Raw genomic sequence first — 27566 nt, forward strand, 5'->3', positions numbered from 1 at the left:
CTTTGGTCTACATGTTGTTGTCCTCTTTGGTTTACATGTTGTCGTCTTTGGTCTACATGTTGTTGTCCTCTTTGGTTTACATGTTGTCGTTTTCTTCGTCCTTCGTGTTGTTGTCCTTTTAGGTTTACATGTTGTTTTTTTCGGTCTCCTTGTCGTCTTCTTCGTCCTGCATGTTGTCTTCTTTGGCTTGCGGGTTGTCTTCTTCGTCCTGCATGTTGTCTTCTTTGGCTTGCGGGTTGTCTTCTTCGTCCTGCACGTTGTCTTCTTTGGCTTGCGGGTTGTCTTCTTCGTCCTGCACGTTGTCTTCTTTGGCTTGCGGGTTGTCTTCTTCGTCCTGCATGTTGTCTTCTTTGGCTTGCGGGTTGTCTTCTTCGACCTGCACGTTGTCTTCTTTGGCTTGCGGGTTGTCTTCTTCGTCCTGCATGTTGTCTTCTTTGGCTTGCGTGTTGTCTTCTTCGTCCTGCATGTTGTCTTCTTTGGCTTGCGGGTTGTCTTCTTCGTCCTGCACGTTGTCTTCTTTGGCTTGCGGGTTGTCTTCTTCGTCCTGCATTTTGTCTTCTTTGGCTTTCTTTTTGTTGTCTTCACTGTACATGTTTTTGTCGTCTTCTTTGTTTTTATCGCTGGTTTCTTGTTTCTACAAGTTGCAACGACTGGTGGGCGAGGGGGAGTCGGAATGGGCTGGCCCACATCTTTCCCTGGAGGTGGCTTCTTGGCCAGAGGCGGCTTCTTGGTAGCTTCCTCGCACTGGCACTGGGCTGACGAGAGATCAGCAATGCACAGAAGCACCGCGATCGCTGATAGAATGGATGTTTAACAATTAGCGGATCTTGGGTACTTTACTATATATGAATATATGTATATATGTATATGAGATTACCAATAAGACAACCCACTAATAGTTTCATAGTTTCCTCTACCCCTTCACTGGGCGTGAAGACAAAAACTGCTTTTCGCAGAGGCCAACTTGCATGTTTTATAGGGCCCGTCGCACTAAAAAGATTGTGCACGCGCGCAAACAACCACAACTGAGCAAATAAATAATATTATAAATAAAAATATATTGTAACTTAATTTTTAAGCAAATCGAACGCAGTCAAGTTAACCTATTGGATAAATATAGTCCGTGCTCAACAATTCCGTATGTCAATATCAATATTGATATCTACATATATATCACTAAGATCTTCACCTCATACATACGTACATACATACCTATATGATGGCGTTAGATCTATTCCATCTTTATTATATAGTGATTTAGGATAGGATTTATTATATAGTGATTAAGGAAGTTCTTGAAAGTATTCGCATCAGTATCAATATCTATGTCTATACACATATACATATACATATACATATACATATACATATACATATACATATACATATACATATACATATACATATACATATACATATACATATACATATACATATACATATACATATACATATACATATACATATACATATACATATACATATACATATACATATACATATACATATACATATACATATACATATACATATACATATACATATACATATACATATACATATACATATACATATACATATACATATACATATACATATACATATACATATACATATACATATACATATACATATACATATACATATACATATACATATACATATACATATACATATACATATACATATACATATACATACATACATATACATACATATACAACTCCCCTTATAGGGTATGCATACGTATATCAAATAACGTCTCTTTTTGGGATATCTAGAATGCGAGTAGTTATCAGTTAAGATTTTAGCCAGTTTTCGTTGCATTCTATTGAGGCTGGCCTCATATTCCTGTTTTGGTTGGCACGTCAACAACTTGTTTCGCCAGTTGGATGTGCACATGTACAAACACACACACACACACGCATACATACATACATATGTGTACAAGTACATACATACATGCATATCTTGGCTTGGATGTGCATGCATGCATATGTAAAGTAAGTACATACATACTTATGTATGTACATATACATATGCATATTTACATATATTTTGTGTACGCACTCTAACAAAGAAACTTAAAACTAATAACTACGCATTTCAAATAACACATTCTGACCCACATATGTACATACACACACACACACAGATACGCACACCTACATACATAGCAATATACATATGTATGTATGTACGTAGTATGTATGTACACGTAAACATTTGTATGGGTAAATGCGCATCACGGAATGTAACAACAAAATCTGTAAGATGTTTAGAAGAAGCGCAACAAAAGAGGGCAGAGATGAAACCCAAAAAAGTACAATGAACCTTCTTCAAACTTCACTGTCTTGGGAGCGACGCTGGCAGCGAGCGCAACGCACAGCGGCTATGCTACAAGCTGCCCCCTCATAAAGTATATACATACATACATACATACATACATGCATACATATAGTCAAAATTGTACATATACAGAAAAACGCACAACAAAGTAAAATGCAAGAGGAATTGTAAAAACAAACAATTTGCTGTTTTTGTTGCTGTTGCTGCTGCTGCTGCTGCTGCTGTCGCTGTTGTTTGCGGCTGCAAGTTTGCTGCCGCTGCGCTGCAGCTATTACATACTACGCGTTGCGACGCTGGCAGCGCTGCCGCTATGACGAGCCCATGCATATCAAAACAAGTTCCGTTCCACACAAATGCCAGCACGTTTCGAAATTGCCGACGACGACAACGACAACGACGCATCATAACAATAACAAAAGCCCAGCCAAGAAAACATTTTGGAAAACGAAACAGTGCATAAAAAGCGGCTGCAGCGCGCCAGCAGCAGCAACAATAACAACAAAAAACAATAGCTTACAACTGTTGACGCTGAGAACGCAGCATAAAGAAGCTGCTGCTGCTGCTGCTGCTGCTGCCGCTGTTGCTATTGCTGCTGCAGTCGCTGTTGCAGTCGCAGTCGCAGTTGATATTGGCTTTGCAGACGTAGCGTCTCAACATAAACATAACATCTTAGGGTGGCTCAAACACTATTTTCAAATTTTTGAATACTTACAGATTTTTCATTACAATTGAAAATTATTTATTGTAAAAAAAAAAAAATACAAATACAAATAAAATATTTGAATTTTCTTACAAAATATATTTTCAGAGTATTTTTATTTGTATATGCAAGTATAAGGGGCTTTAAAACAATTCCAAGTGTTATACAAGTGCCGTAATTGTAACCCAATTCCCAATTAGCAAACCCAACAACAGCTGCTTAGTGCCTACCGACTTGGTATTATCAGTTCGCCTTAAAGTTCATTACAAAATAAACTATTCGCTCATATTTCGAGCACATTTGGTCTAATACCCCGCTGCGGTGCCACCCTAATGTTCTCGCTGCCGCTATTTACAAATACATAGTTCTGGCGTCGCTGCCGCTGCCGCTGCTTCTGCCTCAGCCACGGCCACTGCCGCTGTTGTTGTTGTTCTTTCTTCTTCCTGTTTCTCGCTCACACAAACACAAAGCACACGTATTTTAACGGCACCACGTCACGTGCGCTCGCGCTTACGCTCTTCGCTCTCGCGCACTCAGTGACTGCACTGTGCGTTTGCCTTTGTTGTTTTTGCGAATGCTTCGGCTGCTGCTGCGGCTGTTGGCGCAACGCTTGCGACTGCGACTGCGACGGCAACCGTGCCAAAGTAAAAGCCATCGGCTGGCCAGCATTTTTAGTTTGCTTTTGCTTGTGTCATTGCAGTGTGTGCGGGTAGGAGCTGAAGCTGAGTAACAGAGCGAGCGATCAAAAATAATTCAAAATACAAAACAACACACTAAACCAGCAGCTAGCTAAAAGAACCTTTGTTAATTTTTGCAAATTTATCGCATATTTTTTTCAAGTGTATCTATAAGATAGTTTCAACTGTGCAAGTGTATGTGTGTGTGTAAAAGAAAGCAACAATAACAACAAACAATATCAATGGTAAATACAAAACAACAAATACATACATACATATATACGCACATATATATGTAAATACATACATACATCCGTGCATTTTCGACATTCATATGTATGTACATACATATAAATATAACTGTGTACATTTCTGTGTGTGTTTGTGTGTGTGTCAGTGTAAAAGTAATTTCGGTTCAAAGTGCAGGGCGCAGCGATGTCGATTTTGGCTGCTGCTGCGGACCAGTTCGTCAGCTTTTGGCTTTGTTTTTAGCATGTGCCCTTTCAGAGCGCAATACATTCAAACGTGCTCATAGCATACATATATATGTACTTATATATGTACATGCATATATATTAGTGTGCGTGTGTGTTTAGCTAGTTTACTTGACGGGGTGGGGCGGGGCGCTACCAGCATGCACAACAGACCCATTTTGTACGTCGCGCGTGTGCTTTTCTCATACATACAAATTTGCGCTTCACCCTGTTCACCTACACACTAAAAACACACACACATACATCATGCACACGCATGCATACATATAGAAGAAAAAAAAAACAGTACAAGCACGCGCAAGCTCCATGAAACGCTCTCTTTCTCTTCCTCTTTCGCTCTCCGTCTTGCTCTCTTCGCCTAGTAATCTTTCTCTCTCGCCGTTGGCGCTGTTGGCAGTTTGTCAACGTTTGCGTTGCCGCCTGTCGTTTTCATTATACGTTGTTTAGCCGTGCCGTGCGCGTCGTCGTCGCAGCAAGCAGCAGACGACGTCAGTCCGTTGCGTCAGTAATAACAATCTATTTTTTTCGAATTCCATTTTGGCAACAAGATTAAAAAAAAAAAATAATAATAATAATACCGTAGGTGCACAAAATACAAATTACAAAATCCCAATTTGAAAATACGTATACTAAGTGTATATAAAAAATTAGAAATAAAAATAAAGTAAAAAACCAAACAGAGATTTTCGAATTCGTGGTTTAGCTTTTTTCGCTTTTCTCGTGTGTGTGTGTGTGTAAGCTTTTTTCTCGTGCCCATACCACAAAGCGCGTGCCTTGGCTCATGCAGCTGTCGTCTTTGTCGCAGTATATGCGTGTGTGTGTGCTATATTGTTTTTAATAAATTTTATAAGCATGACAAAACTCAATGGTGTAAATTAAACATACATACGTATGTATGTAACGGCAACAACATTAGCAAAGCAGCGCTGCCAACGTCGGCACAATTCTGACATTGACTTCAACCAGTTCTCTTTCAATCGCGCGCTCTTTCTCCTTCCCTCTCTCTCTCTCTGGCAATGTCCTTTATCCGACTCCCACACCCACACACGCATACGCAAACATCGCTCTCGCGCCTTACTCTCTCGGTCGCTAGACAATCGCTTTGCTATTTTTATATGCAGTAGCAGCAGCAGCGGCACCGAAAGCAAAAACATCAACTGCAAAAGCAACTCTTCATGCTCTCTCTTGCACACTGCCAACACAATTATTTTTTGTATTTTATTTATTATTATTATTATTTATTTATTTATTTTTTTTATTTTTTTTTTGAAATTAGCAACAATAATAAACTGGCGCTAAAACGAAATTCAAAGAAAGTGCGTGGCTAAGATTGTGTGGGTCCCAGTGTATGTATGTATATATGTGTATATACATACATACATATATGTGCGTTTGTTTTTGGCTCCATCTTTGACTCTCCCCACATTGGCTGCGTGTCTTGCTGTGTGCGAATCTGAAACGCAAAGAAAACCCTCGCTTCGTAGAACTTTTAATTGTGTGTGTGTGTGTGTTTTTTTTTTTTTTTTTTGTTGTTGTTTGCTTTCTTCGTTTTGCGTTTTTTGCGCTTTAAGCTTTAGCTTCTCTTTTGTTTTTATAAGCTCTTCAGTTGCTCAATGATGATGATGTTGTTTTCAAATTCACTTTCTACATACCCAACTTCAGGCGCATTTAACTGCACTTTTCAAAACTTCAAAAAAATGACAACAATAACAAACGTGCGTAGAAAGCTCCAATGCAAATAGAGATCTATGAGTACATATAATATATACATTTGTACATTCATACGAGTTGCTTACGAATGACTTTGAAAGCAAAAGACCGAGAGCAACTGGCGCCGTGGCTTGCATGTACACACATATGTATCTATCTGTGTATGTGTGTATCTGTGTATGTATGCATGCGTCATTCAGCATAGAACTACTGGCAAACATACAGATATACATGTATTCATACCTATGTATGTATGTACGTGCATAGCGCACATACACGTACACACACACACACACATTACGTACGTGCATACATATATTTTGCATCTGTTGCGATAACAAGCTTGAAAGTAGAGATGGCCACGTGACAGCATACACATGAGATCACGCACGATCAATATCAATATTGATGGGGCAAGCAGAAGACGAGTTTGATCGACTTCAAAGTACTCCACATCTTTTTCTGTTGTTTGAAATTTTGATTGGGGAATGTTGGTAAAAACATAAACTTGACTTGCTCCCTATTTATGTATTTTTTAATTAGGAAAAAACAACCTTTTGTTATTTAGTTCTCACTGAAATCTAGACAAACAACAAATAAATATACCCTGTGTATTACTATACGCATACAAATATACATGTACATGTATAGATAATGATATATTTATAAACGTGGACTTTCCCGTAAATAGAAAGAAGCAAAGCTAAAGCTTTTGTGTTTATCGATAATCAAAGGTGAATTTCAGTTTCTTCCTTCTGCCCCACCTACGAAACACTTGAATCTGAGATAAATCGGTTTATCTGTGAATCATCGTCACTCGTATATGGGTGTTATCTGGCCTTTATGCAATGCGCATATACATTGCAAACATATATGTACATACATATATGTATGTATGTATGTATGTAAGTTTGTATCATAATTGGGGTATTTACAGAAGCCGCTACGTACATAATTATACCCTGAACCCATTGAAAATGGGAAATCAGGGTATAATGGTTTTGTGAAAAGTATGTAACAGGCAGAAGGAATCATCGCAGACCCCATAAAGTATATATATTCTTGATCAGGACGTCGAGCTGAGTCGATATAGCCCTGTCCGTCTGTCCGTCCGTCCGTATGAGCAAAAGGATCTCAGAAGATATAAGAGCTAGAGAGCTGAAATTTGGCATGCATACTCGTGTATACCATAGGCAGTACGAGTTTGCTTTATTTTTTCGATAACTTTTTTATCGAGAATAATCGAAAAATCGACTTGGTTTTTTCAGCCTAGTTTGAACGCTTTTAAACCTGGAGACTTCAAATTTGCGTTGTATATAGAGTTAATGGATACAAAGATTTTGTAATTTACAGATTTTGGATACCACGTACCCTTCGCCCCCAATTTGTAAAAATCGCATTTCAAGTACTAGAGACTTGTGCTTTGGAATGTACACACATTTTAACTATATGAATACATTCTGAAAGTTTCATAAAGATACTCTTACTACAAGAGAAATTATTCAACTAATAAATTCTCATAATATTGCCCACATTGCAGCGCAGCCCAAGCGCAGCCGCTGCTTACTGCGCAGTTAGCAGAGCGCGTGCTTATAAGTGCATGTGTATCTATGTGTGCATAGAAGAAGTGCAGAATGATTAGAATATCAGCTTGGAGGGTTCAGGGTATCTCCCAGTCGAGCAGTCTCGACTGGAGCCTTCTTACTTGTTTTATATTGTTGTGCTTTGAGTACTTCAACGTATTAAGTTTCAACGTATCGAGTGACCATATAGCGACGATCTACAGTATTTTTTGTTTATACACATACATATGTAGATAAATAATATACATACATATGTGTACATACATAGGGACATGTGTCTTTAGTTATCTCTTTCTTAGTTTTTGTTAATTTAGTTATCAGCGTGGATTTTTAATTATCAATTAACGACACTGCTAAATAAAGTATGTCTTATTATCTTAATAGTTGATCGTCATATTGAAATGATTTCGATTTAAAAATAAATTTGTTTTTTTTTTTTTCCTTTTGACTTTTGGTTCTCAGATGTTGTGGAAAAAGGTTCCGGTTTAAGTGCTTCGGATAGGTAAAGTTTGACTGGGTTCGTAAAGCCAACAGCCAGCCCCTTCCGCTTCTACCTTCCCCTTGCTGAGGTACGAGCTGTGCTCGCAAGGTTTCTTTCACACGATGCTCTCACCCGAAAAAAAAAAAAAACACACTCACAGAAGAAGGAAGAATGAAAGATGGAAAGAAAGCCTGTCGACTGACGACAATGGGCCATAAAGTATTTGGAAATCTGATGAGGCGTCTAAGGTACGACCCTTGGCCCATGGGGTTGTTGTTGTTGTTGTTGTTGGTTCTTTTCGCATACGGGGTCGATTACTGGTTACAAAAAGACTTCTTGATAAGGCAGTCGCCGCCGCGTCATCGAGCAGAATTTCGCCAATATGTATAAGTCACGTTTACCAACGGTGACCGCAGCACGGTTCCATTGTATGAGGTTTTCTAGGGGTTTAAGTGTGTGTGTGGGCGGTGGTGGTCATAATCGTGGTCTTTCTTATTCTTGTTAACTTGGGCAATTACTGCGAATTGTATTCTATTTAAAGCGCTCTGCATTTGAATATTTAATAGAACTTTTCCATGCGCAAGTTTGTCAACCTTTATCACGCACGCACGCACGTCCATCCTCTCTCTCTCACACACACACACTTAAGGCATTACAACTGCGAGCACTCTCTTACGCTCTTTGCAGTTTGCAAGATGAAAATGTCATACTGTCGCGCACCCTGTCAAAACCAAAACACAACTGTGTGCATGTGTGTGTATGTATGTGACGTTGTGCATATCTATGCACACACATATATGCATGCATGATATAGCGGCAAAGCTTTGCTCCTGCCAACCCTCAGGCCACCATCAAATTGTGTTTAATGTCAAGGCAAAAGAAAGAGGAAGGAGAGAGAGAGAGAGCGCAAGAACTCTGGCGACTAGAAACAACAATAATGCCGCCCACGCTGTACAGCAAATAAAGCTCCTGTGAGCTAAAAAGCTTGCGTCGCCTGTAATAATAACATCTGTCTGTAACTCCCTAGTTCCCGCTCTCTCTCTCTCTTTTGCTCTCTCTGTCATTCTCTTCGGGTAGCTTTGTAGTCGGCTGCCGGCTGCAATATCCTTCAGTTGCCTGCCAGGTGTTGACTGTCGAATGGATCGACCCTTGACCTTTTTATGAATTATGAACAGGGGGCTACTTATGACAAAAACACAATGCAGCATTAGTTGTCAATGGTCTCATACATACACACACTCATACAAATATCAATGTACGTGCACATTATAAAAGCAGCAGCAGCTGACGTCGACATCGACATCGAATTCGCGCACGCTCGATGTAATTTTCATTGATGTGTCGGCGTCAGCGTCAACGTCGACGCCGACGTCAGCTTCATGGCTCTGCAACTTGTTGTGGCGTTCGCTCTTTGTCTTTGTAGTTTGTGTTTGCGCCTGTATTTGTGTTATGTGAATATACATATGTATGTGTGTGTGTTACGGTCGCCACGCATTTGTGCGCATTTAGCGTAAACACAACAGCTGTCCCTGATCGCAGCGTTGCGACGCGGCGTTCTCTTAAGTTGCTTGCAAACGCAGGCGACAAAATTGTCGTTATCACTATGTTCATTTGTTGATTCCATATAAATTTTTAATTTTTCGATCTCTTAAATACGTTTATATATGCAGTGAATTATACAAACAAAATGAGCACATTTCGATTGGATGCGCTCGTTAGAAGTTAATTTAATATTGTGAATCTTCAATGCAACTCGCTTAAATCATAAATAATAAATGAACTCTGACCGAGTTTTTTTTTTTTTTTTCAACGCTACACAAATTATTTCCTTTTCAATTTCCCATACGAAATGTGAAGCTGCTATATAATATAAATCATGTTTGTTGTGTATACATACATTCATATAGATAATATACATTTATTCTTCGGTTTATTATATATTATTACTTATGTCATAGAAAAGCTGCCTTTATATAATGTACAACAAGGGTTAATCCGACCCTGTATATGTACATATGTATGTTTTCAATGATGTTAGTTTTGTTGGTTGGCGAGCTTACAAATTACTGAAATGTACTCTCTCGCTCTCTGTCAGTCATGCCAACTGTGATCCTAATATATGTTTTACTCTCATTGCAGCACACATATTTACATACATAAAAACATAAACAATATAAATCAAAAACAACGGTGCCTATTGCCAGTGCAATAATCAACCACCAACCAGCAACAAGAACAATAATAACTAAAGTGCATCTCACACCAAAAGCAAGCAACAATAACAATAAAAAGAAGCAGCATAAGTCCAAAAGAAGCAACAACAAACCTACCAAAAATTCAACTGTAAACGTGTCGACCCAAATCTAAAAGACTCCCTCTCTCTCTCGTTCGGTTGGCCGTCTGTTCTCTCTCTTCGTGTGCGTTGTTTGTGTGAATGCGAGTACGTGTGTGTGCGCGCGTGTGTGTGTGTGTGTGTTTGCGTGAGTGAGTGTATCTGCAAGTGTGTCTGTGCGTGCGTGCGTGAGAGTGTGTGTGTGTGTGTGTGTGTGTGTGTGTTGTGTGCTTGTGAGAGAGTGGGCGGCTGTGTGAGACGCGGCTATGTCATCGGGCTCCATAAAAACGCTACTGGATGCTGCTCATTTCATTGAGCAGCAGGAAAAGGAAAATCTGGAGGTTGGCGGAGGCGGTCTTCTCAATAGTATTGGTGAGCAGCATTTCATCGACAGCAATGTCTTCGGCAGCGAAAGCATGGTCCATAACAACAACAACAGTGCAAGCCAACACAACAGAAACAACACGCCAACAGCAGCGGCAGCAGCGCTAACAGGAATAACAACACCCGCCATCGTAAACAGCCATAATGGCCTTACTAACGGTATCGCTGCAGCGACTGTGGAGTATGAGTACGACGTTAGCGTTGGTAGCGCCGCCACCACAGTGGTTGTTGCTGGCAGCCCTGGGCAATTGGAGGCGTCGCCAGCGAGGGTAACGGGACGCAGCAGCGAAAGTCACATCATTTCGGGTGAGTGTCCAACATTTAGAATTAAGCTATCTTCAATATCATGCATCATCATCGTCATCATCATCATTATTCACTTTACAATATTATGTGCATTCCCTTTTTGTCTTCGATTCGGTCGCTCTCTTCTCTCTCTATCTCTCTCTCTCAGTGTTGTTGCATTTAAACTTACTTTGACCTTGTTAGCAACGCAGCAGCAACAAAAGAAAAAATAATAAAAATAATAACATTGCCACCAAACGAATAACATTTGTGCATTTGTGTGGGCGCGCAATGTACAGCCAAAAACAAACAACAAAAATATGAGCTCGCGGGCACGATCGCAATTTCTCTCTCTCTCTCTCTCCGTCTCTCATACTCTTGTTGTCAGAGTGCATGTGCGGCAGCAGCAGTAGCAGGTACTGTTATATTTTGAGCGCTTTTGTTGCTTTCTGTTTGCTCAGCTCAAGCCAGCCAAATATGCATGTGCTAAATTTGCTGCCTACTTAGCTTTAGTGCTGCTGCTGGTGTTGTTGTTGTTGCTCTCATTTCCTTAGCTAATGCTGAGGTGGGGAGGGAAGCCAAGCAGCAATATTGTTTTTATTCTTACACTTTAGCTGTTGCTGTACTCATTTGGCTGCTTTATACAAAACAATTTATATACACACATACATAACATTTGTATTTATACAAATACATACATACGTTTGTGTTATTACCATTTTGTCTTTGGCTTTTTGCACGTACGCTCGTACTTGTTGCTGTTGTTGTTTGGGGTCACGTCATGTTGGTACTCAGTCCCTCGCGCGCTCGTTTGTTTGTGCGCTCTCTTTGTCGCCAGCCAAGCGCAACCATAAAAAACAGACAGGCAAATTAGTCATAGCATTCATAGTATATAGAGAGATGCGAGAGAATGAACACACGCATACAAACAAACAAACAGCAATACTTATGTGAGCGCAGCCCCACGTGAGCGTCACACCGAGAGCGGATGAAAGAGAGAGGGAGAGCGCATTCTTTAGTTAGCTTCTCTTTACTTTTGTATTTTTTCTTTGCAAATACAATATTCAAGCTGAGAGAGGCTCTCGTCACTCTCTTCGCATCTCTTACACTCTCTTTTTCTTTTGCACGCCGCAGCTGTGTTCAGCAAAGTCAATGAACTTTGTACGCATTTTTTTATTTTTTGTTGCTTTTTGGACAGAGCTCGTTCATATTTTTATTAGCGTCTGCCTTTCTTTTTATGTTATGCTATGTTTTATATTTATTTTCTTTACACTTACAATTTGTTATTGCATTTGTTGCATACCCGTTATTTGGTGCTTGTAATATTTGGACAGCTGTCTTAGCTCTGCTGCTGCTACTACCGCTGTTGCCGTTTCTGTTGTTTTTGAGCTTGTGTGCGCGCATGCATGTATGTATGTGTTTGTGTTGGTTGTCAGTCAGCCTGCGCTCAGCTGAGCTCCGCAGAAACAAAAACAATAAATGGGCAGCAGGCATCTGCAAATGTTATGCAACACAAAGCTTGCATACATGTACAAGTGTGTGTGTGTGTGTGTCTTTCTGTGTGTATGCGAGTCTCCCTGTGTGTGTATGTGAGTGAGCAAATGAAAGAGCGTACAATTGAGTTTTTGAGTAGGTGAATTATGAATCTGCCTTTGCTCCAGCTGACATTAGTTTCTAGACTTACGCTTCAATTAATCAAATGCAATAATAAACGGAATTAAATAAATTTAGGTAAACGCTTATCATGTTTCTATACATTTAATTTAATTTTATATATACATACATACTAAGAGCGTAAACATTTGCGTAAGAATCTACACAATTATACAGTTACTTTTGCCACTTACACATACACATGGATTAGTGTGCAATCAACGGGATTGTTGCTTTTGCTTGCGCCTCGACTGTGCTAAATGCAGTTTTTACTCTCTATCTCTCTTTATATGTGCGAAGAGCTATTACTATCCATTCTCCATATGCGCTAATCGCTCTGTCAAACTCTCGCCCCCTTTTTACACTCTTCGCCTAAAAGCACGCAATGAAACGGTACAGCTCTGCGCTACTGCTTAGAGATAGATGCAGCGTTGCTGCTGCCGTTATTATTGTTGTTGTTGTAACTGTAATATGCTAACGTATGCGTGTGGTCCATGTGTTTGTTGTTGTCAATTTGCATTATTATGTATTTCGTTGTTGGCTTTGCCAGCGGCGCGAGTATTTCAAAATACATTCGCCATTTAGTCGCGTGCTAAGGCTGCCGGACGCTGGGCTCCACGCATTCCAAGACCCGTTCCATGACGAACATGTCGCAGTCACAGAACGAAACGCAACAACAAACAAGCACAGAGTGCCCGACAGAGCAGCGCGAATTACTAATAGAGTTGCTGAGCCGCCTCAGCGCACTTCAAGCTTTATTGTTGGCGCATCAGTCGCAATCTCAATCGCAGTCACAGTCGCAAACGCAATCGCAGTTGGAAACGCAAACACAAAAAACGCAGTCAACGTCAGCGACGCTAGCGGCGCCGCCCAAAAAGAAATGGATATATCGTCATTATCGGCTTGGTATGTGAGTGTGTGTGTGTGTATGTGTGTACATGTGTGTAATATACCACGTGATAAAAGCGCACGTGGCGATCGAATGAGAGTGCGCGTGAGAAAGAGAGAGATAGATAGAGAGAGAGAGGGAATGCGATGAAGAGAGCTTGCGTTTGTGTGCGTGTCAAAAATGTGCAGCTTCAAAAGTTTTTGTTGTTGTTTTATTCTTTCTGTTTTCTTTTATGTATAGAGAGATCATAATGTGGGTGGACCTGTTTAGTTATGTTTTGCTGGTTCATTTATTTACATAAATTATACATTTACAGATACATGTGCATATGCGTACGTGTATATGCGCATGTATGTATGTATGCATGTATATTTAAATATCAATATGTGTAAATATCAATGTATGTGAAATGCTAATGTTATTTCTTTTTTATACATATTAAAATGGCTAGAATCGATTTAATTTGTAGAGAAAAGGGGAAACAGAGAGTCTTTGTTAGATTTACGTCAGTTTATATATACATACATATATATGTAAATCTATATTTAGTATATATGTATCTACTTTAATATGTATCTATGCGAAATGCATAGGATATGAGACATTTCTGTTCAACGATTTTTTCACTATAATTCATTGTTCATTGTGTAATACAATATTATGAATTACATATTACAATAATAAGTAATATTATAAAATCTTTTCTATGTACATATATATGTATGCACTTGTACTTGTATATGTATATGTATACACATAGATACCTATAGATATTTGATATTTATATTAAAATTCGAATTCTGCCTTGCAAATTCTTCATAAATCATAGAATCATTAGAGCTTTTCAATTTACTGTGATATATGTATTTGATAGATACAAGAAACATACACATGTCTATAGGGTGTTGGGTATGTGTTTTCTATGTGTTATTTGGCTTCAATAATTAAACACGCACACGCACCTGTCGCAGCACGTGAATCGCATGGCATATTGATTGGCCATTATTTGTTTATTAGCTGGGAAAACAATTGATTGCTCAAATAATTGCATAATTTACATAATTGCATACACTATAACAACAATATAACGGGTGTCGCATATCATATATAATTGAAATAATGAGCCTTGATTTGAATTTGATTCGATTTGATTTATTTTGTGATTTTTTTTTTTTTTTTAACTTGATATGAACTTACTAGATACAGTCTTATATTGATCGATCTATGGGCAGGTCCGAATAGATCATCTAAATTCATTCTGCATAAATAGATGAATGTATGTATGCATATGTAGATACATGCATAAATTCATACACATCTATATCTTATATAGATACTATATGTATACATACACTGATACATATGTACATTATGGATACGTACATGCAGATGTACAAACATACATATACATACATATAAGAATTTATATACATATACTTTTTGTGGGGCAATTGTCAATGTTATTGTCGCTGTTGTTATTGTTGTTGTTGTTGCTCGTTCATTTTTGTGTGTGTATTGTTTTTTTAAGTTAATTCAAATGTCATTCACTCATTGATATATGTTCGATTTTAAGACCAGATGAATTGCTAGATATCACGGAAGTTCTTTAATTATATATACAGTTAAAGAACTTCCATGATATATTGAGGATTTCGTCGGTATAAGTATAAGACAGTTAAGGATTTGAGTTATAGTTCAATGAACAAGTTCCGTAGCTCAATTTTCATTCCGCAATTCAGCACTTGATGAACAACAGTTGTATTATTAGAGCAAATATTGCTCATTCGAGCCGAGTGCATGAACCTAAGTGAACTAGTGAACCAATGAGTGCAACTTTAATAGTTCTAGTTATTTGATTGATATCAAGTTCAATTGAGCTGGTTATGAATTATGTAGTCAGATAATATATAGAAAGTTAAAGACACTCCATATATACTATATAACCAATGAGGATTCAAGTTCTTTTCAATGAATAAGTTCTGTAGTTTAATTCTCATTCATTCTACTGAGTTCATAAACCTAAGTGAACTAGTGAACAAATGAATACATGTATTTTCACAGACCAAGTCCATGTAATTTGAATAATATCAAGTTCAATTGAGCTGATTGTGACAGATATAGTCAGATAGAAAGATATAGTAATATATAGAAAGTTGTCAATATCTGCTATATAGCCAATGAGGCTTCTAGTTCTCTTCAATGAATAAGTTCTGTAGCTCAATTTTCATTCAGTCTGCAGCACGTCGTTCATTAGAACTGAGTTCGTGATCCTAAATGAACTAGTAAAGGAATGTAAGATTAATGTAATCACAGATTAGGTTCAACAGTTTCAGTAATGTGAAAGATGTAGTCAGATAGATGATATATGTATGTATATACTCAATATCTACTATACTACAGATATGATGTACATAAATTCCGCTATCATCGTTCCATGCCAACTAACTCTGGAACAGCTCTTAAATTATTTGGACTGCATTTCCATTGTCATTTCTATTTTCATTTGATGTGAGATATTTTCCCTTAAATGCGCACTCCATTTGTCATGCTGTCGGCACACACGCACACATGCACATGCACACATGCACACATGCATATGCATATATCATAGAAATTTGTTTTCTCACCTGCGCTTGCATAAATAGTTATAATTTGAGTTCTTGTTTTGTTGTTGTTGCTTTTTCCTGTATTCATTTATTTATGTTTTTTGATTTCTTTTCATTTATTTGTTATAGAGGATGAAAATTCCTCCTCCAAAACCAACTCCTACCCCCAACAACAACAAGTAGCAACAGGCAGAGCAGCAGCAGCAGCAGCAGCCGCAGCCGCCGCCGCAGCAGCAGCGACAACAACTACAACAACAACTGCAACAAAATCAACCAACTCTGGGCGGTTCGATGGGTCCACGTTTGTGGTGCTGGCATCGGGCTCATCGCCGCTGCAGGTCCAGGTGCCGGCTGTGGTTAGCAGTCCTCGGACCACGCCCCCGCTGAAGCACAAGCTCTCAGCGGTCGCTGGCTCCCAGTTACCGTGCAAGTATTTGGTGTTGGCTGACGCCAAGGGCGCCAGCTCAACGCAAACGCCAATAGCCGGCGCTGGAACTGCAAACGGAACTGGAACCGGAACCGGAACCGGAACTGGTGCCGTAGCCGCAGCTGGAGGAGCAACAGCAGTTGGAACAGTTGGCTCTGCAGCCAGCTTAACCTTGGCCAATTTCCAGCCGCTGACATGCCCGACGCCCAAATCGCAAATAACGCTTACCCCGCCCCCGACGGCCACACGCCGATTGATTGAGCCGCAGGCCCGAATCCGCTCCTACTCAATGCCCTCCCATAAAATTTCAGCGCAACCCCACGGGCTGGAGGATGCGTCCCAGAGCTATCTGCTCGCCGGCAGGGCCTCGACCGGCACAGCCACTTCGTACCGCACCATCTTCAACACGCAGCAGCAGCCGCACCACCACCACCACCACCACAGCCAGCATCAGGCCGCATCCACATCCGTCTCCAGCTCGGCGCCAGTGGCGGGATCTCAGCTGGCCGGACACGGCGGTCGAAGACGCACCATTAGTTCCAACAGCAACGGGTGAGTCTCTCTCCCAGTATATTCCTTTTAGTATATTTCAGTATATTTCTGTTAGTATGTATATACAGAATATATTTCTATTTTATATACAGCAAAGTATATATACAGTATAGTGTATATGTATATAGACAGTATGTAGACAGTATATACCTTTTAGTATATATTCATGGAGACGGTATATTTCTGTTAGTATGTATATACAGAATATATTTCTATTTGATATACAGCAAAGTATATATACAGTATAGTGTATATGTATATAGACAGTATAAAAATTAAGTATATTCTTTTTAGTATATATGCATATGGACAGTATATTTTTGTTAGTAAAGACAGACAGACAGTAAAGTATATATACAGTATATTCCTGTTAGTATGTAGATGAAGTATATTCCTTTTAGTATATATGTATATGAACAGTATATGTCTGTTAGTATGTATAGACAGAGTACATATATTTATTTTTATTTCATATAAAGTGAGTTATATAGACAGTATATTTGTGTTAGTTTATATGTATACAGTAGACAGTATATAGATACAGTATATTTCTGTTAGTATCTATAGTTAGGGTATATTTACTTCTAAACTATATAGACAGTATATACTATTTAGTATATACATATATACATAGGCAGTATATTTCTGTTAGAATGTATATATACAGTATATTCCTTTCTATTCGATATACAGTATAATGTATATGTATATAGACGGTATTTAGATGCAGTATGTATATTACTTTTAGTATATACATAGTTCTTAGTATAAACGCAGTATTTTCGTGTTAGTATATATAATATACGCCATATATGCACAGTATATGTATAAAAAGTTTATTTCTTTTAGTATATTCATATGTACATAGATAGTATATTCTTGTTCGTATGTACATATACAGTATATTGCTTTATATTTCATGAAGTATATAGACAGTATATTCAAGTTAGTATATATACATGACATATTTATGTACAGTATATGTATAAATAGTATATTCCTTTTAGTATGTACATATATACATAGACAGTATGTAGATGCAGTATATTTCTTTTAGTATATACACAGGTTTTAGTATAGACACAGTATATTGGTGTTAGTATATATGATATACCTGATATACATGTATGTGTATACTTGATATTCCCTATAGTACATAGGCAGTATACTTCAGTTAGTATAGATAGATATTTCATTTAGTATATATACAATATATTTCATTTATATGTATATGCAGTAATTGATATTAGTATATAAATACGTAATATTCCTTTTAGTTAATATCTTTTAGTGTAGCCATTCATAACACATTCGTGCTAGTATGTTTTAGTATATATAAAGTATATTTGATATGGATTGGCTCTTTAGGGTTTCCTTAATATGTCTTTTTATAACCAGATATATCTATATTATATACCTATACTATATCTATATCAAACGTAGCCGTAAAGTAGTTCCTCAATCGAGCAATCAATAAGTTTGGCGATATCAATTTATAACAAATTTCCTCTGGCTTTCTAGTTATAGAGAGCCTAGTGCTTAGGCCTTATTTCATTTGTATAGAAACTAATTCAATGAACAACAAATTCTGCTCTTAGGGCGGGCACGCGCGAGGTGCACAACAAGCTGGAAAAGAATCGGCGCGCCCACCTAAAGGGCTGCTACGAGGTGCTGAAGAACGAGCTGCCGCTCAAGGATGAGGATCGCAAGAAGACATCCAATTTGGCAATACTCGATAAGGCGCACCAAACTGTTGTGGTATGTGCCAGTCCCACTACCCCTTCCCCTCCACTCTGTCTCATTTTAATCGAGTTCTTTTCTTCTCCTTCTGTGCAGCAACTGGCAAAGGTCAATCGGGAGCAGGAGGTGGAGATTGAGAATTTGTCCAAGCAGAAGATTGAGCTGCAGAAGCGCCTGAGCAGCCTAAAACGCCCCGCGGATCAGAGCATTCCACTCAGCGACAAAGGTTGGTTCATTGGCAGTGTGGAAGCAGTTGGATTTATATATACATATGTATATGAATATACAGTGTATCAATAATATCTTCGTACAGCGACATGATTTGAAAATCCTCAACTACCATAAAGTCTTTCAAGAATTTTGGAAGCTATCTAGAGGCAGGCTAAAACTTATTTATATAGATCACATTCGATAACCAACTGGACTTGAAAAAAGTTGAATAATAATTCCTTAGAACTGTAAAGTTTAAACTCCTCCATTTTTGGCCAGAAATTGAGCCATAGAATTTCTGGGCAGAAATTGAGCAATTTAAGCTCTACAGTTCTAAGGATCTATATCTAAATCAACAATCAAAGAAATCGACTAAGCTCTTCAAATATAAATGACGAGACGACTTGGGTAACCAGATAATGCTCGCCTAGGATGCTCGTATGAGTTTCGTATGAGCTTCTACAGTCAGTGGTATAGCATCTGGCATAGACTAAATGAGCAATTTTATGATCTTTGATATTTCATTGGCTCTGGGCCAAGTAAAAATTATTTCCACTAATATTACAATGTAATATAATTAGAATTACACATTAAAATGTAATACAATTATACAATTACACATTATATTACAATGTATTGGACAGAACTCTGATCTAAAACGGATCAAGCAATATCAAGCAAGGGAAAACTGAAAGAGGTCTTAATATTGGGTTAATCTAGGTTATGGAGAAAGATTGTTGATGTACGAAGACAATGTTGATAGACTGTATAATATGTATTATATACAAATATGCATATATATACAGATATATATGTATATATCTGTATATATCTGCATTTGTATGACAACACAGCGCAGCTTGTGCAACGACTGCGACTGCAACTGCAACTGCAACTGCGACTGCGACTGCGACGGCGACAGTGACAGCGACAGCGACTGCGAATGCGAGTATGCGAAACGAAACACTTGAGACTGGACAATTTGTTGACAATTTGCATTAGCGCTCTGCGAAAAGTAGCTCAAGTTTTGCATATCATTTGCAGCACCTCTGCAGTTGGTCCGCTGCTGCCCGTCCCGCTCGACCTTCAGCTTATGCAATACAGATCGTGCGATTCGCATGGATCGATCGATTGATCTTCAGCTGCAGTTTGTGTATTTGAAATATTTGTTTATATTCTAAACGTCTTTCAAAAATTTGGCTAAAATCTCATTAAATCTCTCTATCCCTCTCTCTCTCTCTCTCTTGCAGATGCCAATGAAGCCGTTTGCCTGGCAACCACCAGCAGCAACACCAATGCCAACGTCAGCACCAACACCACGTCATCAGCATCACCATCATCGTCGTCATCATCATCATTATCATCATCATCAGCATCATCATCAATATCAACATCACCAGCGTCGATATCTTCATTGTCAGTGGCCGGCGCAGCCCCGCCCATTCTATTTGATGGCATGGCGCCCGTCTCTGCCGCTGGTGTAAGTTGACAATGAAAAAAATAAATAAAAATAAATAAAATATAAATAAAAAAAAATAAAATTTTTTGAGACAAAAGTCGAGTCTAGCATATACAATAAATTGCAAATTTATGTTAAACCAAGACCAGTTCTCTATTCAACCGATTCATATAACTCGAAAAGCGAGCTATGCATGTCATATAATGAACTAGTCAGCTGAATCAGTTATAGGGACAGTTCCAATTCCAACTCCAATTCCAATTCCAGTTCCAGCTCCAGCAGGAATTTCAATTTGCCAATTGAGCAACTTTATATTTTATATAACTTTTATGAACTAGCTTGAATGTTCTTTGGGAGGCTTTACGAAGCTCCCCATATGAATAAAACTCTACACTTAATATAATCTTCATATCCGACTGGTTTTAGAGGATAATAGATACAAAAATTGCTTTAAAAAAAAGAAACTATAATTTATTCAAGTGCTTTTGGATGCCTTTTTGTGCAAGAAATACATATTTCTTAAAAGAATTCATTTTGCACCTAATTTAAATCACCTTAAGAACTTGTTTTACATTAAATAATGATATGACTGGAACTAGAAGTGGAACTAGTTCGCATTGATGCAATTATGAAACGTGTAAATAATGCATTTCAATTCGGATAATGACTTGAATTAATGTAATATACTTTTCTTGAGTCTTAAGTCGTTTTGTTTGTCAAAGTTAATTTAAATATACAAAGAGAATTTGATTTATTTCTATATGAATATATTTAAATATAAAAGTTTGTATGAATAATGAACTAAAAATATAACAAGTAAGAAAGCTGTAGTCGAGACTGCCCGACTACGAGAACCCTTCGAGCAACTGATATTTCAATAATTATTCGCATATGCACACACACACAGCCATACGCACGCACGCATAAACACGCATTGGCTGCAGTGGTGATTTACTATGGGAACTTAATTGTTTAATACTTTTTCTTTTGGATGGCCTATCTTCATGAAACTTTCAGATTATGAATATAATATAGATATGCATGTATTTGCTAAAGCACAAGTCTCTAGTATTTGAAATACTCATTTTAGAAATATGTGGGTGAGGGAGTGAATTTAGGGTGGGGGGTAAATTTTGATAAAAATCGAAGTTCCATAAAGTACATATAAAACTACATTAAAAATTTTATAACTCTAGCTATAAAGATGTCTGAGATATACATTTATTACTGGTTTTCGATAATGCTTTTAATCGATAACAAAATAATGGCGCAAATTATCGATTTTTGAAACAAAACTCGATATGCGCGTGCTATACACGGACCTAGGAAAAAAAATTCAAGTCTCTAGCTCTAACATCTTCTGAGATCGACGCGCTCAAACATACAGACAGACGGACAGAGCTGAATCGACTCAGCTCGTCGCTTTGATCAAGAATATATATACTTTATGGGGTCTGCCACGCCTCCTTCTGCCTGTTACATACATTTCAACCATAGGTTCAGGGTATAAAAATATAAATTGATGAATTGACTATTTAAATATCATACGCTCCTATCTTCAGGAACAGGGTTAGCTAAAAATATAATCTATTCATGGAAATATTAGTTATTAAATATTAAAGCAAAATTTTTGTGATGATAAGAATACTCTAAAAGAGAAAATAGATGAACATATTGTTGTTAAATAACTTGACTGCTAAGACAGCTTATCGAATCGAATAACTCATATATACAGGGTTGTCCATGTTCGACAGGTCCATCTGGCAACCCTGCAAGATCAAAGAGAATACAATTTTTGTTTATATTGTCAATAATAATTATTTTCTTTGGGTTAAGCAAATTTGCTTATATCATTTTTTTAATATTATATCACTCCGCCTTGAGCCTATACGGCGTATTGTGCACGGCTCTGTTAAAAGATATAAGGGTTGCCAGATGGATTCGTCGAATATGGATAACCCTGTATAAATAACCCTGTATAATAAACACGATTTATATTATTTCACAAAATATTTTATGAAATGGCTTATTCTCCAGTTTTATCCAATACCTTTTGCCATATGTGGATATATTATATATAGTTTATAAAAATATTGTATTAGTGCTCAAATCCATTTAAGATTACTGGAGCTTTTATATTGTACTATGCCATGATATAGAATTATGCATTCAATATTCTATATACATATAAAAGAAAGATTCTGGGTAATACCAAAGCTCATTTAGTGTAGTATAGATGATATAAAATTCAGCAGAGATACTTTGGTAACTTTGATAGCTCATAAAAGAACATACATATATAGTATATACATAACTCTTATATATGGTAGAGCTTACGCTTAAGAATAGTATTTAAATTATCGGATTGCGCAAATTGTTGTAAAATTTGCATTAACACTATGTGGAAGCTTGCTAAACTTTGTTCTCCTTCTCTCTTTCCATATGCTGGTATCTCGCTCGCACCATCTATGCAGCTTATAACCACGACCATATCATCTGTGATAAGCAAGAGCAACGCGAACAGCAGCAAACAGCATAGCAACAACAACAGCAACAACAACACCAACACCAATAGCAACAACAACAATGTGACCTCTGCTGCCGTCAGCTTTGCACAGAATGGGTATACAGCCGCAACAGCCTATGGAGCTGCCATTGACTTGCTTAAGAACAGCAACAACAACAACAATAACAGTCATAACAACAACAACAACAACAATGGGAACAGCGTCAAGCATTGCAATAATATTGTCGGCTTTGCACAGGGCACATTGCTACATCATAGCGCCGCCGTTGCCATAAACCTGCTCAAGAATGGCAACAACAACAACAACAACGGCAACAACAACAATGGCTCGCCCACAGCATCGTCGCCGCCGCAGCAGCACAGCCCAGCGGGCAGCCCCACTGTGGGCGGCACAACGCTAACGACCCGTGGCTCACCAACGCCATCGACGCCGTCGCCGTCGCCGAGCTCCTCGTCGAGCGGCGTCTCGTCGTCGTCCTCGTTCAATGGCTCCTCATCGTCGTCCTCGTCGTCGTCCTCATCATCATCGTCGTCCAGCTCATCAGTGTCGTCCGCCTCGTCGGCCAGCTCCTCGCCGCCGGCGCAGCTGCAGCAGACGACGGCGCATCTGATGAGCGGCACGCGCGGCGCCAGCATCAAGTTCCATGGCGGGGCCAGCGGTGGCGCCACCATTGTAACGGCAACGGCACCCAATGCGGCCGCAGCAAATGGTAAGCGCTCCACCGATCCACAGAATCAGCCCATATACACATACATACATATATCTGTATATCTATCTGAAGCAATTTGTAATCCTCTTGTAATCGCTTTCAGGGCACGGGGCGGGCTTTCATCAGACGGACAAGGATCGCAACTACAATTTCTTGATACGCAGCGGCACTGCGGCGCAGTAGGAGGCAACAGAATCAGCAGCAACAACAACAACAATAATAATAATAATAATAATAATAAACGTAAATCAACTAAAACAACAACAACAACTGAATTGTGTGCAACAGCTCCCACCTTAAAAAAAAAAAAAAACAGAAAAAAAAACAAAATGTAAGAAATTAAAAGAAATTAACATAAAAAACTAAAAAAAATATATATATAAACAAATTAAGAAATGAAAAGGAAAAAGGAAAATGAAAAGTAAACAAAACAATTAGACAAGCGTCTTGTACTCAACTCTATGTTTTTTCGATTTCTGTCATGCAACAACAACAACAACAGCAGCAACAACAACAATCGCACACAGCAGCAGCAGCAGCAACAACAACAACAACAACAGCAACAAGCATAACAGTTCCGCCCAACATTCAAGCATCGATATTGAGAATCAAAAACAAAACAAAACAAAACAAACTATAAAAAGTAAAGAAACAAAGAAAAATACATATTTAAAGAAAAGAGAAAATTATTTTTAATAAATAATTTTATACACAAAACACAACAACAAGATGAAGAAGAAGAAGATGATGTAGAATACCGCAGACAACAAATGCAACTAGTGGGCTACAACAGCACACACACACACACACACACACATATGTACACACACACACACACACACACACACACACACTGAGAGAGAATCGCACATTTTAAACACAAAGAAAACATATTATATAAGATCTATTATATATATATATATATGCATATATAATATATATGTATATATTACAAATATTTAGCCACCTATCATGTATCTAAACACATATAGTTATATTTCTATGTATAACGAGAATCTAGAAAAAATCTATATAAAAAGAAAAGAAGAAAAACAAAAAACAACTAAAAATCACATAAATGTTGTATGTTTAGCGAGCCAACAAAATACCAAACACACACACACACACACACACACACACAGACACAAACTGAAATTAATAGTAACATAAAAAACAAAATGAAAACGTATTTATATATGCGCTGTTGTAACAGAAACCACCAAATGGGTAACGCTTTATAAAACTACATTGCATATCTAGGTATATGATGTATGCACACATTCAAAAATGTACATGTATATATGTGAGTGTGTAGCTATAGCTCTGTATAAGTCTATGGAAGAAGAAACTCTAAGTGTGTGTGCGTGTGTGTGTGTGTGTGTGCGTGTGCTTTTTTTTTCGGCAAACATTTTATGTATGACAGATGGGAAAAATGTCGAATTAAAGACACATTTATATACGCCATGTGCAAAAATCAATTAACAACTGTGTATGTGTGTGTGTGTGTGTGTGTGTGCATGGGTGTGTGAGTGTTAGCATTGTAACAATTGTGTACTCTATGACCAAACGAAACCATCTAAGCAAAAACGAAAAACACCAAACAAAAACTAATGAGCAAGTAGAGCAATTACAATACAAAACAAAAAAATAAGTAAAAATAAATCCCTGCCCCCGTTAGATCGTATTAATATATAAATGGGCTCGAGAGAAACGAAAACTCCTTTTGAGAAAAACCAACAAAATTCTCTATATATATATATATAAAGAGTCTTTATATATGTTTCATATGTCCCTGGCCGAAATCAAAATAAACTTTTACATCCTTTCTTTTTTCATTCTATGTTCGTACATCACAAGCTGCTTTTTGCTGTTATTTTCGTTTTTACTTTGTATTCTCTTTGAGTTGTATAGCATATATATGTGTGTGTGTATAGAGACGTATATGATTACATATATGATACATATATGATGATGTATTTGATGTATGTATGTTGATTAGACCCATATAGACATATGTAGTTGTTGTAGTGATATATAGTTGTTCGCATATACTCGTACATACATTAGCAATGTGTCCTAGATACGCGTGTCTCAGCAAACAACAAATAAGCAAATAAACAATATATAGTGCAATAAGCAACAGACAACACAACACAACACAACACAACACACAAAATATACATAAAACAATGAAATACAATATCAACAATAGACTTATCAGACATTACTAAGTAAGCTTCACATGAATAATGTTTAATGCCTATATACATCGATCCTGTGGCACGTGGCTAAGGCCGTTAGCACTCTTCAGGCATCCAGGTTTAGTTCGAGCTATTCACCTGTTCACCTGTTTAATTCCATAGCGATTGTAGGTCAATTTACTTACAGTGAATGCCCCTAATAGAAGCGCAAGCAGAGTCTGAGAATGTTTTTAGTTGATTTCGCTTAACACGTAGCCCCCCAAATAGACAATATATATACATATATATATATATATATATATATATGAATGAGTAATACATATATATTAATTAATTAATTAGCCCATTGGTCAAGCTACACACAGGCGATATACATATATTCTTTAAGAATTGGTTCTTCAGCTCTTCACACATTAGCAAGCAATAGGAATTTCTCTCTCTATCTCTATTTATCTCTTAATATATGTATATTCTAATTCTTTTTTTGCTTACTTAAAGGTTATATGTTTTTTTTTTTTTTTTTTTAATCCATCGACCTTAGTGGTAAATGTTGCAAAAATGTTTGTTGAACGGCCAAATCGACCCTTTCTTTATTATATTTTTTATATATTTTTTAAAGATGAGTAGAAATCTGAACAAACGCCTTAAGAGCTCTACTTTAATCACTGATCCAAAATCTAATGTAATTTTTTAGTCACAGTTATAAATATATATACATATATATATATATATATATATAAAACAAAAACAAAAACAAATAATGAATATGAAGAACTTGTATGAAATATTTATATATACACAACTTTGAAATTTAAGGCAGAAGACAAAACAAAAAGAAAAACAAAACTAAATATTATATTTTCGAGCATTTTTTCAATGTGTATTTGTATGTGTGTATGAGTGTGTGTGTGAGAGAGTTAAGAAAAAAGTATTAAACAATGAAAACAACAAAAAATAAAAATAAAAAATAAAAACAAAAAAAAAAAAACGACAAAAAGTAGCTATAAATCTAAAAAAAAAAAAAACAAAACACAAAATCGATGTAAAATCATGAATAATTATAAAAAAAAATTAATTTAAAGAAAAACACAATTTTATTTGAGAAGAAATTTTAGAATCTGATGAAAATGGGCAATAAGAAAAACAAGCCTAAAAAAAAAACAATTAAAAAAAAAAAAAAAAAAAAAAAAAAAAAAAAAAAATACAATCATTATACTAAACATACGATATATATTAGATAAAATTTCATTTTGATATTTTTTTATTTGTATATATTTTTTTTCCAAAACAGTAGACAACTTTTTTTAGAACACATACATATGCATAAATATGTGTATATGTGTGTGCATGTATGTGTGCTAACATTTTAAGGCAAGTTTCCAATATTTCAGTTTCAGGAAAAACAAAAAAAAAAAAATAAAAAATAAAATAAATAAATAAAATAAAAATAACATTTATGATAGGAAAAGAGAAATTAAAATTAAATGAAAAGAAAGAGAAACGAAAAACTAAAGAAATTAAAATTTATTTTGACACCAGGAAAATTTTTTAAAAGCAAAAAATTCAACGCAGTTGGAATCTATTTTCAAAAGAGAAC

General features: G+C 37.1%; 2 protein-coding genes across 6 annotated transcripts; one reads left to right on the plus strand and one right to left on the minus strand.

Annotated features, from left to right (window-relative positions):
* Positions 1 to 124: 124 nt before the first annotated feature.
* On the minus strand, positions 125 to 963 carry LOC122757188 (glutamic acid-rich protein-like). Its single transcript, XM_044008656.1, has 3 exons — positions 878 to 963; positions 586 to 794; positions 125 to 502 (listed from the first exon to the last, which is right to left on the minus strand). The coding sequence occupies exons 1-3, from the start codon at positions 903 to 905 to the stop codon at positions 125 to 127; spliced, it is 615 nt and encodes a 204-aa protein (XP_043864591.1). The 5' UTR covers positions 906 to 963.
* Positions 964 to 3723: 2760 nt separating this feature from the next.
* LOC6584625 (uncharacterized protein DDB_G0271670) lies at positions 3724 to 24398 on the plus strand. Of its 5 annotated transcripts, none has more exons than XM_032732040.2 (8): positions 3724 to 3971; positions 10134 to 11016; positions 16273 to 17122; positions 18721 to 18880; positions 18959 to 19088; positions 20323 to 20552; positions 23006 to 23768; positions 23872 to 24398. In XM_032732040.2, the coding sequence occupies exons 2-8, from the start codon at positions 10593 to 10595 to the stop codon at positions 23949 to 23951; spliced, it is 2637 nt and encodes an 878-aa protein (XP_032587931.1). In that variant the 5' UTR covers positions 3724 to 3971; positions 10134 to 10592; the 3' UTR covers positions 23952 to 24398. The 5 variants fall into 5 exon arrangements, with proteins under 5 accessions (XP_032587931.1, XP_015017065.1, XP_002010269.1 ...); XM_002010233.4 differs by lacking the exon at positions 3724 to 3971 and adding an exon at positions 4651 to 4799; XM_015161578.3 differs by lacking the exon at positions 3724 to 3971 and adding an exon at positions 4653 to 4799 and having other exon boundaries at positions 16882 to 17122.
* Positions 24399 to 27566: the final 3168 nt, after the last annotated feature.

The sequence above is a fragment of the Drosophila mojavensis genome, unplaced genomic scaffold (assembly GCF_018153725.1).
Source record: "Drosophila mojavensis isolate 15081-1352.22 unplaced genomic scaffold, ASM1815372v1 contig_136, whole genome shotgun sequence".
Classification (NCBI taxonomy): domain Eukaryota; kingdom Metazoa; phylum Arthropoda; class Insecta; order Diptera; family Drosophilidae; genus Drosophila; species Drosophila mojavensis.